At 40.5% G+C, this 12,515-nt stretch overlaps 2 protein-coding genes across 2 annotated transcripts in view; one reads left to right on the top strand and one right to left on the bottom strand.

Moving 5' to 3' along the window:
- Window positions 1–323: 323 nt before the first annotated feature.
- Window positions 324–7,950, top strand: LOC104526184 (UDP-GalNAc:beta-1,3-N-acetylgalactosaminyltransferase 2; the record flags this gene model as incomplete). The annotated part of the gene is made up of 5 exons (XM_010169568.1): window positions 324–507; window positions 2,566–2,691; window positions 6,431–6,590; window positions 6,987–7,043; window positions 7,423–7,950. Coding segments are annotated over 5 exons (662 nt in total), but the record flags the coding sequence as incomplete, so codon positions are not given.
- Window positions 7,951–8,812: 862 nt separating this feature from the next.
- Window positions 8,813–12,515, bottom strand: part of TBCE (tubulin folding cofactor E) — an 18,221-nt gene continuing 14,518 nt past the window's right edge. The window contains exons 11-15 of the mRNA XM_029085356.1: window positions 12,372–12,515; window positions 11,723–11,791; window positions 10,595–10,654; window positions 9,158–9,249; window positions 8,813–8,905 (exon numbers count right to left, since the gene is read on the bottom strand). The exon at window positions 12,372–12,515 is cut by the window's right edge and continues 38 nt beyond it. Coding sequence (XP_028941189.1) covers window positions 8,813–8,905; window positions 9,158–9,249; window positions 10,595–10,654; window positions 11,723–11,791; window positions 12,372–12,515 — 458 coding nt within the window. The remainder of the gene's footprint in view (window positions 8,906–9,157; window positions 9,250–10,594; window positions 10,655–11,722; window positions 11,792–12,371) is intronic.

Below are 12,515 nucleotides of genomic sequence, written 5' to 3'. Positions count from 1 at the left end.
CTGATAAGAGCAGTAGTGAAGTCCCAGATAGATCTTTATATTAAAGAACCTTAAAAAGTTGAATCCTTTTATTACTGAAAAGGAAGAGAATACTTTTTTACTTTAAACTTTCTGTATCAGACCTTGTGCAAAAATATATTTATTGTTCTGCAACTTTTAACTTTTCATAGAAATTTTTAAGTTAATTGTAGGATTTTAATAACCCCATTGAGTTAAACACTTTAGATTAATTTTGTCAATATATTGTGTGTGATCCAAGAGAAACATATGAAACAGTATGTAGGCATGCATCTTTGTTTAATGGTGGGTGCTGTTTCTTTCAGAAGGTGATGCTCTTTTAAAAAGCCTCCATACGCGCCCAGAAAGGTTTACAAGTCACATGCAAAATCTTGAAGAGGAAGATGCTCTATTGAAGGAAGAAAGCAGAACCTATGATGATATTGTTTTTGTAGATGTTATTGACACTTACAGAAATGTTCCAGCCAAACTGCTGAACTTCTACCGATGGTAAGTTGAAAAGAAAGTATTTTCTCTTAGGAATGTTGCTGTTTTTAGTGCCAGATGATCTGGTGTGTTACGTTATCTTACAGGTTCCATGAAATACTTACCTTATGTGATTGACTTCATTAAGTTGTATTTCTCTCTCATAATTTTGGGGGCACGTAGTGAATAAAATAACAGGATCTATGTTTCCTGAATGCTGACCCTTGGTGCCTCAAATAAGCATGATCGGGCAAGACAGGCTTCTGCTCTAAGAGTCCAGGTGTGAAAATTTTCATGTCCCCTTGTAGTTTCTTTTAATTTGTTTCTGACTGAAAACTAGCAGCTTTAGTCTTTTAAAAGATGGCTTTTCGCCAGCTTGTGTACTTAAGTGTTTCAGTTTGTGGCCACTGAGGGTTGTTCAGAGTTGGGGCTGTTCAGCCTGGAGAAGAGAAGGCTCCAGGGAGACCTTTTAGTGACCTTCCAATACCTGAAGGGGCCTACAGGAAGGCTGGGGAGGGACTTTTTTCAAGGGCAGGTAGTGACAGAAGAACAAGGGTCAATGGCTTTGAACTGAAAGAGGGTAGGTTTAGATTAGATATTGGGAAGAAATTCTTTGCTTTGAGGGTGATGAGATGCTGGAACAGGTTGCCCAGAGAAATTGTGGATGCCCCCTCCCTGGAAGTGTTCAAGGCCAGGTTGGATGAGGCTTTGAGCAACCTGATGTAGTGGGGGATGCCTCTCCTCACTGCAGGGGGGTTGGAACTAGATGATCTTTAAGGTCCCTTCCAACCCAGACCACTCTATGATTGACTCTTGTCCTGTCACTGGGTAGGGCTGAGAAGAGCCTGACTGTCTCTTTACACCTTCAGGTATTTATATACATTGTTGAGCTCCACCCTGAGCCTTCTCCAGGCTCAGCAGTCCCAGATCTCTCAGCCTTTCCTCACAGGAGAGATACTGCAGTGCCATCATCATCTTGGTGGCCCTTTGGTGGAAAATGCATCCTGTATGTCTGTGTCTATCTTGTACTGAGGAGCCCAGGACTGTACACTGGAGTGCAGATGTGGCCTCCCCAGTGCTGAGTAGAGGGGAAGGATAGGAGGCTTGTGTACAGGGGGGACGGAAGGTTGAGAGGAAGAATTTTCAAACTGTCTTACATTGTCTGTGGTGAATCTAATAAGTTATTATCTCTAATTTGCAGTTCTTTTCATTGCTTTGAGACAACTGTTTCAATTAATTGATGTTGCTGTGGAGTAAAAAATGTAGCTGACAGTTTTAGTTGCGTGCAAGATTATGCACTTAACACATTTCATGGTTATGAATGTAACTGAAAAACTGAACCATGCTTTCAGGGAATTTAAATGTCAAGATCTTTGTGATCATTTCTTACAGGTTAGCAAATTTTTAAAGATTTAGTAACAAAAGGCTTAAGGAAAATGCCTTTTTTGTTAAGAGAAATTACCCTTAAAACAATGTTTGTTATCAACCCAGGAATAATCCCTAGAATCTTAAGCTGCTTTGGTTATTTTACTTGAGACAGATATTCAACTATTTCAGACAGTTAAAGATTACTTTTTTTGCATTTGAAGGGTGCTTTACCGAGGAAGAGAAAGTATCAAGTTGTTTTCACAGTTATTTCTTACAACCTTCTACAGTTGTATTGCCCTTGAGCTGACTGTCTCATCCTGAAGAGTAGGCTACTGACATGTAGCCACCGGCTTTTAACAGCTGTGCTGCCATCATCAGCAGGGATTCGTATCCTTCTGAGGTCAATACTGTTTAAGACGGATTCATTAGTAAATCCACCATCTGTCCTGGAGAACAAAACTTCATGTTTGTTTTCTTCAGCTCATACACAAATCCATGTTGTGAGATCATCATAGGACGCAGCTGCATCTCCTTTCTGTAGGAAGCAGCCGGCTGTGGTAAATAGGGAAAACATTTAGAAGTGGAGGGTAGGAACGACATTCCTTCCCTCCTCCTTTCCCCTCGCCTTCCCAAAAAACTCTTGCAGAGTGTTCTGTTGTGTAACTGGTTTGTCAGCTGCAGCTCAGCATCTCATCATTTTGTTTTTGGCTACAGGACAGTTGAATCAACGAGTTTTGATTCGTTGCTGAAGACAGATGACGACTGTTACATTGATTTGGAAGCTGTTTTTAACAGGATAATGCAGAAAAAATTGGACAGGCCAAACATTTGGTGGGGAAAGTGAGTTGGTTTTTTTAACTTATCTTTAAGAAATACTGTGTCTTTAGTGAACAGTTTACTGTTTTCATGTGGGTTGCCCTTTTCTGCCTATGGAAACTAGTTATATAAAGCAGGACTTTTATATCTGTAGATCTTTGAATCTCAGAATACAGAAGTCAGTCCTTTACCATAGCTTTCCAGAGTGTGCCTTTACAATCATCTGAACTTGTTTAATATCTTACCTAGTTTTAAAATGTGTTGTATATGTCTTTGTTGTGGTACTTAAGTAAATAAAAGTATTCCACCAGTAAAGTTAAAAGGCAAGTACATACTAGAATTGTAAACATTACTTTTTTTGAAGCCTGTGATTTTTCTGATGGGCTTGAGGAAATGGCGTAAACGGGAGAAACAAAATTGCCTTTATAGTCTGCACTTTGTTTTGAAGTCTATGAATGACAGGCATTGCTGCCCATTTTGCCGCTGTCTGAAATGGTAGATCTGATTCATGAATTCTTGAATGAAGTTCCCCAGCCTGTACTACATGTTTGAGTAACTAGGAGGATCAAAATAGCCCACCTCTTCCCTTCCAGCCATGGAATGCATTGCTACACTGGTATAACGTCCAATAGAACAAAAATGCTACACTGCTGTAATATTCAATGTAGCACAAAGGCACGGTATGTTTTTCTGGTTGCTGTCTGCTCACAGAAGAAAAGCTGCCCTTTGCTGCTTACCATGTCTTGCTTTGCAAATCTGGTACTAATTGTTGCTTACTCCTAAGGTGATTGAGTAAGGTGTGTATAAGTGTGTGGGTTAGCTGGTTGTCTTGTGATGATCTCAAAGATCTGAGTGGTGGGCATATGTCTTCTGTAGTCTGTACAAAACCCCTGATTGCCTGATGCCTGTTAAATTTTCTTGGGACTGCCTTTACCACAAGGCAAGGTTAATAGTGAAGGTAAGACAGGTTCATTCTAGTGATGTAAAAGGTCAGGAACTTGATGACAAGATGGAAACCAACTTGCAGAACAAAAAATAGCATTATGTATAAGCTGCCTGGGCTGCTGTTCCAGCAGATGTAGGAAAGGCTCTTCTGGAGTATGTTCTTAGCTGTAAGAGCTGAGGATGTCATACCAAAGAGATTGCCCCCCTTCTCCCTGGTGTCCCTACCTTTGTGTTGCTGCCTACCACGGGTCTGCTCCTTGGACAGAGTTTTCTGGTTATGTGTTCAGCTTTGTGGGTAACCACTGGGTGTACAGGAATCTTCAGAGTGGTTCTGGGGGATCCTTCCAAGCTCTCCTACCTTTCAACTCAGTGACATCTTGTGTATTTAGATTTGAGCATTGATGAAAGTGCAAATGAAATACTGTTAGTCTTCTCTGAGAGCTCGTTCTGCTGTGTGGAGACCTGAACTTCCTGAGCAGAAGGTTAATGTATCTTGCCCTTGAGGTGACTTTCTTGATGGTCTCCCTTCTGCTCCTCTGAGCATGTGTCTGAGAACTCAACTTTGCATTCTTCACCTAGACCTTATTAAGGTTTCTGTAGTTAAGTTTCTTGTTGTCCAGTGTTCCTTATAATCTGTTAATACTTAATTAATTCCTGTATTCTTAGAGAAACATGTCAGAGTTCTTGTGAATTCTGAAACTACCAGCTTATTGTGCCAGAAGCCAAGGATGAGATCTTAGTGAAACTGGGAAGGGATTGCTTTGGATTGAGCAGTACTTACGTGTGCTGTCAGTTAATAGTCATTTTCTGATGCCACTTCATACTGTGTGGTGGTTTTGTTCATTAATTTTAAATCACCATTTAAAAAGCTTATCTAGCTACTGTAGAGCATTTAAGGACTGCAGACTGGAAAACCAAATGGTCCAGGCATCCTAATTCAGAACTTTGGCTCATCTTGGAAAGAACATACTTATCTTAAGTTACTGCTATTCTGTTCTTTTAAAACTGTCAAAAGATTAGTCACCCGCAGGCATGGGAGAAGTGTCTTTGACACATCACTGATCATGTCTGCAAATGAACAGATTTATGATGGGGTAGAGTGTACCAAGCTCTTTCTGATGGACACTGAATCTAATATGAAGGCTGTAAATGAAAAGGCAGTTCACTGAAGCTGGCTCATCTGTCATGCTCTGGAAAGCAGTGGGAGTTCAGAATGGCATCTCTTCTTGACCTTAATTAAGCCAAAAAGAAACTTCAGATACTTGAAGTGTTCCATGAAGATATGTTTAATTTGTAATATGAACGTCCCCTTTTTCTGAGGTGCAAGATATGCTGTTGAATGCAACATGCTTCCTGTTCTAGTAACACATTTCTAGGCTTGCCTTAGAATAACCATTGAGTGAACTTAGGAGGATCACTGCTGCTTTCTTCTGCAGACTGAAAAATGAGTTTTGCTGAGTCTTGCTGTAGAAATGGTGTGTTAAGGTATCAAGTAATTTTATTAGGTTACTGAAAAAAGGAAGTCACAAGTCATGCTGGGAGAGAAGAGATGAAAACATCTTCTTTTCTGTATGTGGAGAACTTTATGTAGGGGTGACATCTTCAAGTGTCATAGTCTTTGGGTAAGGCAAGTGTGAGCTGCAGTGCACAATGCTGAAATCACTACAGAAGTATAAAGTGATTAGCAAAGCAGGTGCCCCTCAGTCGGGAGGGGATTGCACCCTTCCTGCTGTGACTTGGAGAGTGGAAGATACTGAATCTAAAGTGAATTCAAGTATCAGATGTGACTTATCTGTTTGGTGCTTCAACATGTCAGCTTCAGCTGTGGATGTGCAGAGTCTGGTAACAGATCTGCCACTCAACTGTAATTCCTCCCGTATGGGGCTGTTGTTTGAGGTGACAATTCTTAGTAGCTCACTAAAGGTTTTAGCTGCTTGTGCTCCTCACTGAACTCAGCAGCGCTTGAACCTGTCTGCAAAAAGGGGAGACCCTGCTGCATTGACATAGCGATGCCATTTAGCTGTGAGCACATGAAGTACTTGTAAGAGTGTAATATCAGTCTGGTCCTGAAGAGGAGAAGCCGGGCGTTTCTCACGGCCTGACACAGGGGTTTCACAGGGTCTGGAGTGGCGTTAAAGCTGCTGTGCCACACCGCCTGGGGATGGAGTCAGCACGGACACCGTGCAGACAGAGCACTGCTGGCTTTCCGCAGGCCTCTAGCAGGGAGTATGATCCTCCTTAGAGAAGACGACTGCCAGGAAGGATTTTTGTAATTCAGTGATGGCAGCCTTTGTTGAATTTTGTTTGGAGAACAGCTTAGAGAAGGTATATAAAAACCCAGTACTTTGCCTTGCTGCCTGGTTTTGAAGCAGCCACTGGTGTTATCAGGAGAACGGGTTGTGCAAGATGGCTGTAACTGCCTGCTGGCTGCAGGCACTGACTGTCCTGTCGACTCACCAAATGGGGTTGGACACAGATGTGCCTGTTACAGAACACAGGTAAGGAGGCTTGTGCTTACCTGGATCAAAACCCAGCAGCAGGTGCAGATGTGCTGAAGACCTGTCTGGCTATGTTGACTTTGTTTCTGTCCTAAAAACTTCTTACCCAAGATTGAGACCAAATAATAGTTACATTCTCAGCTGTTGTATTCGATTAGATGTGTGCCCTAGAGAAATAAAGCTAGGAGGTACCATTAGGGTCACCTTCTACTTCTTCCTCTTAATATTGTTTATTATCAGTGTTACTTCAGTGGTTATCAGTGTTCATAGGTTTCACAGAGGGTTTTGTATATACATCTCACATCTAATATGGTCTTCAGTTTCAGATTAAATTGGGCAGTTGATCGAACTGGGAAATGGCAAGAGCTGGAGTACCCAAGTCCTGCATATCCAGCCTTTGCTTGTGGGTCTGGCTACGTCATCTCCAAAGACATTGTTCAGTGGCTGGCAAGCAACTCTGAAAGATTAAAGACGTACCAGGTACTAAAGCGTTGGATCAGTTTTTCTGTCTTAAAATGGTCTAGGGAACACCCTGTGTACTGGCTGAGTTGGAAAGAACACTGTTCAGGTGTTAGTGTTGAGTTCTCCTGGTTAATGCTGGCTGTTTGCAGTGCTTTTGGTTACTATGCTTCGTGTCTCTTCTAGGTCAAAGCACAACTGTTTTGTGGAGCTGTAATCTTGGTTTTTGTACTCTTTTAAGAATCACAGGAAAGCTGGGAGGATTAATTTAACACCTCTAAAATAGTCAAAGGCTTTTGTAGTTACCATTTTTTTACTGCTTGGTACATGATGCAGCTTGTTCCAGTTCACAAAGTCATGTTTCACACTTTTCTGGTGCTAATATCTGTATTTTTTTATTGTAATGTCTTGCCTCAGGGTGAAGATGTGAGTATGGGCATCTGGATGGCAGCTGTAGGACCCAAGAGATATCAAGTAAGTCTGAAGAAATTCTCTGATCTTATGGAAAGAGAACATGCCTGTTGCTCCAAGTAGCATAAAATAGGGGAAATGGTTTTTCTTAAAAAAAAAAATTGAAACAGATATTGGATTAAAATACAGAAAAAAAATCTCAAGAAGTATTTAAAAGAAAAACCACATAAACCCCACAGCCCCACCAGCAGCCCCCCATCCTGACCCCCTAAGTTCTGTGAACAGGCCTAACAGATCAGAGAGGGACGTATACCTCCAGCTGCTGATTTTGTGTGCAAAGTTTGTTGCTAGAAACAATGAAAACCTGATTCTTGGAAGTAGAGATTGTTCAAGATGAAGTTCCTTGTAAGAAAAACTATTGAAATGGTTCTCCCTCTAACAGGATAGTCTCTGGTTGTGCGAGAAGACATGTGAGAGTGGCATGCTGTCTTCCCCCCAGTATTCTCCACAGGAACTGAGAGAGCTCTGGAGATTAAAAGAACTGTGTGGAGATCCTTGTAGATGTGAGGAAAGGTGATGGGCTTGCCTTGGAAAACAGGGTAGCATATAATGATAATGGATAACATTTGGATTCATTCTTGGAACATTAAGGTATCTTTTAATGTTGGGTTTCAACTAAAGTATAACAATATTTGCACATCCCTTTTGATAATTACGAATGGACTGATCCTATTCATTTTCTATAGGATAGATGTTGATCTGACAAAAACCAAAATGTTTAAGATAAAAAAAAAAATCCTTTTTATATAAAGTCAAAGACCTACTTGTAATTAATAAATGCACATAAGAATGCCAACTAGCCTGTCTTTTGTAAGTTAAAGTACTACTGATTTCACTGAGTATAGAGCTGTACCAGGATCCAGTGGAGAGCTGTGCTCAGCACCAGGGCATCTGGTAAGTCTTGCTGCAGCAGGTTCTGTGCAAACTGAGGGGTCGCTCTCATCTGCGCAGGGCCTGGGACAGCTTGGGGCTAGAATTTATGTTTAGTTTGTTTATACCATTGTCATTTTAGATTAAAAAAAAACAATATCAAAGTTTGCTTATACCAAATCCTGAAGTACTGCAAACTTAGCCTGATTAGGAGGGATTTCTGATAGTTCAATGTGTTATTAGATATGAATCTGAGGGTACACAACTGAAAGCAAAATAAGATTGAGGAAGAGCACACTAAAGAATGTAACTTACAATAGCAATGCCTTGCAGTATGCTGCAAACGTATTTATACTGTGGTATGGTAATGCTGTAGGGTAGAATAAAGGTCTCAGATTTTTACCTTAAAACAGTCTAAGGCTGTGTAGATATTTCTACAATTACTGCTGTTTTACTTTTGTTTGCTTTAAGGTCTTTGGAAGTAGGTGAAAACAAAAAGAGCAAGTAGCCTCTTTCAGTGCAGCACTAATTCTGTCCTATTATAAGCAAAGAGATGACAGCTAAATCATGTACTCGGTTCAGTAAAACAAATTCTCACTGCTGCAGTAGGAAGGTAGTATAAAATCTTGGCAAAAGAGTTACCTTGAGTTTTATTTAATTGAAACATCTAAGCAGTCTCAAGTAAGACAATTCAGCCAAAAGCAAAAGCTTTCATGGAGACTGAGGATTAAGTCCAGGAGCTGAAAGTGTTGCTGTGTAGCCCTCTGGTGCCAGGTAGGAAATTCACATTCTCCTATAGGTGTGTCCAGGCACAGGCTGTCCATACTCTCTGGAGGCAGTCTGGAACTCTTCTGCACTTCCAGTGGTGGCTTTTCCTTCAGCCTGTCAAGAAGAGTCCCTTCTTACCACCGTACTAACACACAGTCTCCATTTTCTATTGAGTAAAACTGCAAAGGCTTTAAGTCATTGTCTAGTTCAACTTCTTTTCCTTCCAGCTAGAATAAGAAAGGAAAAAAAAACCTGATCAGACTTAAACTGAAATCTGTTCATGTAAACCAAGTACAGAACAGGCAGTTGCAGTCAGGGAGGCTCTGTCATATTACAGGAATTAAATTAGATCCTAAATTGCAGCATGCAGACTGCCCTCCTTAAGTGACATCAATTTCATTAGGTCGTACTTTAGAACATGCCCTTGCCCTTTAGCAGCATGCAGTATTTGATTGTTGAATTACCCGTTTTTAACTCACTTTAGAACTTTCGTAGGACAGTTTCAGTTCTGAACCAGGAATTTTCAGCAGGCGATAGAGCAATCCTTTGACCCTCTGAATAGTCATAGAGTCTGTCAAGGAGAAAGAAAGAAAAGTTATTAGAAAAATGCTGCTATCACTGAGCTGTAGCAGAGTACTCGTGTTTCAACTGTACTTGCTTACAGCAACAGTGAATGGCTGTATTGCTGCTTCAGGTCTAACACTGCAATAATGTCTTTTGTACTGGAAACCATAACTGCTAATAGCAAATTGAAGTTGGTTTAGTCTCTGGGGGACAGGACAGGACAGGATACGCTACTCTGGCTGAAGCGCTTTGATCCCATATACCAAATTAAAAGTGTTACAGCTTCATAATTTACCTTTTTGAGTTTGTATTTACTACATGCCAAACTAAGTGACCTTTGGGACACATACCAGTCAGGTTCTGACTACTTGCATCTGGTGACTGTTCCTTCAAGTTTTTATTACCAGGAATTGGCTTTCCCAGCACAAATAAATGAATGTCACTGTGGAACTAGTGCCATTCTTAGAAATGGTGTCACATTAATTAGTCCCAAACAAATTACCAGTGGAGTTGTAGAGTTGTTTATATTATGAAGTCAGTTACACAAAGGGATATTTTTTGTAATGGATCTTGGATGAGTGAATGTAGTTTGTTCCAGAGGTGATACCTGTGTTTGCAATAGATATACTCAGTATTTTGGTTGAATTTTCACTTCTTTTGAAGCTTTATCTAAAGGCACAGCAATAGTGAGTTATTCCTGTAAAACCACACGTTGTACTTAGACAAATATTTTTCTATCAAACATTTTTGTAAAAGCTGTATCTATCTGATTTTATGCAACTTGTGATAATAAATGTGATTTTTATTTTAGAATAAAGTTTGAGTAAGTCTTTTACTTTCCAAAACATCAGTTTGATTTAGAACAAAGTCTGTTCATTCTGGTCTCACTGCAGGCACTAAACTGTCAAAAGACAAATTTGATGCAGGTCATAATTAGATTTCTAACTTCATGTATGTATTAGATACTAGACCTCAATATCTAGAACTGCAGACTATGTAGTTAGCTCTTACAAGTTCATGTTCTTGTTATTTGGTTAACACATCCACCAGATTTCATACCAGTTAATTAGCCTTTCATTGCCTCAAACACATTAATCATGAATCCAGCAGCAGAGGTCATAAGACAAGCATCAACTTTCAATCTTCAAGCTGGACTGAAAGTAAGTATGAAGGTACAGAAAAATAATGACTTTTTCAAACAATTTCTACCTTTGTCATTTCTTTGTATGACAGAGTCTGCAGGGGAGAACCTTCAGGAGCTGATAAAGCCAGAGGCAGCTGCCATTCTTTAATACAGTTATTTGAAAAGGAGCTACAAATCAACTGCTTAAATATGAGCCAAGACTTCTTACCTGGTAGCTTTTTCTCTACTGGCTTCTGTTCAGGTTTCTCAGGACATTTAATTGTCAAAGCTTAAGGAAGAATGGTGAGGCATTAGTGAATGAACGTTAAGTCCTGTCAGGAGCACAGTCTGTCTAGTCTGTTTTTATTACAAATTGTCTCCCCCAGCTCAGCCTGATCTAAAAAAATTAGGATGTAGCCTGCATCTGAGCAGCTAAAATAGCACTTAGTCATTCTCTGAAAAAGTAATTCTATTAAAATAATCAAGTTTTTTATTAATCTTTGTTAAACTAGGGAAAATATTTTAAAAGTGACTCCCTAATACTCAACATGGTTTTTTTGGTCAAAAGGACTATTTACCTAAAAATGCTTAATTTCTAGTTAACTTTATAAAATAACCTGCAGTAGAATGGAAATTGCTTACTCAGTTTAAAGCAGACCCTCAATATCTCAAAAGCACTGTACAAGCACATTTTAAGGAAGTTAGCCTAATTCTTTTACAGAGATTAAAAAACTCATCCTTAAAAAAAGGGGTTTCTGTTATGTCTAGCCCACTAGATTCCTTGTTCTGTTTAGTCTTCCACCTAAATGCATTAGAATGTAATGCCTTAAAATACTATTCTGCCTATGGAGTAAAAAAAGGTTCAGTTCTTCTATCCCCTGGGAAACAAAGCTACATGAATTTGTAAGTCTGGAATGTAACCTAGTTTCAATGTGTAGACAGCCCCAAATACCAAAGCTACCCCATTTTTCTGACTGTCCTAAAGTTAAGAAGCTATTAAAAAAAAATAATAAAAATCAGAAAACAGCTATTGAGGTTAAAAATCTCAAATGTCTTCTGTAGAGAAGTCAGTCACACCCTCAGAATAGAGTACTGATTAGCTCTATTCTCCATCAAGTCTTAATTAAGAAAGTCATTCAGCTTTGGTTGAGGGGGAATTGAGACAGCGTACACAGAGCAGGTATCTGCCCAAACTCATTGACAGGCACAGTTCAGAGAAGCAGAATTACAAGCTGGAACTCTGTGATGTCTCAAAGGCTTTTGAACCTTTTGTTCTCCATATACACCCAGGCACCACTAAGCCTGTAAAATGTTTTAAGTGCAGAAGGAAAAATTTTGACCATTTCTGGCCTCTTACTCAGAAGCTGATTTTTCAGGGTCAAAGGCTGTTGTCTCTTCAGTTCTCCTTCTTCAGGTGCACCATACTCTGTGTGAAGGAAAGTGCATGTAGACATGAACCCTTCAAAGTCTAAAACTCAACAGAAGACCTAAGCACACTGTGGTGTTGAATCAGGTGTAAGCCTGTTGGATCAGTCCCATCAGCAGCTGGGATACCAAGTAGAGAAAGAGGTAGGCTCCTGCAATGCTGAGTGCTGCAGGCATGAGCCTTGATCTACTGCTAGAGCATTTAGGAGAGTGCACAGGCATGTGGGATGCAGGTGGAGCAGGTGACAAGCACAAGGAGGTGCTGCTTTAAAGAAGTCCCAGGTGGAGACAGCCCTGCCTGCTCACCAGTGGAGTTATGGGGCAGATGCTCACGGGTGTCATATCTGAGGCAGTGAGCCCAAGTTCCTGAGGCAGCAGTGCCCCGAAGGGTGCAGGACTGTGTGGCTGCCCCACAGAAGCAGAAGCCCTTTGCACACAGGCCTGCCAATGGTGGGCTTTCCTAAGGCAGCAGAAGCACAAGGAAAAAGCATCAAGGGGAAGGGAAACTGGAGAGAGACGGAACCGGTGCTACCACAATGATGGAAGTGAGGAAAGGCTGATTTTACTTTAGTTGTACTTACTAAGACAAAGAGATGGGTATCTGGGATGGGCAGCAAGAAATTCTTCACTTGGTTTGTTTTTCTCTGGGTTCCAATTCCCTCCAGCAGCTAACCAGTCATTTCCAAATATTTTGCGGTAATCAAGCTCTGCTCCTTTTCTTTCAG

The sequence above is a fragment of the Antrostomus carolinensis genome, unplaced genomic scaffold (genome assembly GCF_000700745.2).
Source record: "Antrostomus carolinensis isolate BGI_N321 unplaced genomic scaffold, ASM70074v2 scaffold16400, whole genome shotgun sequence".
Classification (NCBI taxonomy): domain Eukaryota; kingdom Metazoa; phylum Chordata; class Aves; order Caprimulgiformes; family Caprimulgidae; genus Antrostomus; species Antrostomus carolinensis.
This window is presented reverse-complemented; position numbering and strand designations above follow the sequence as displayed.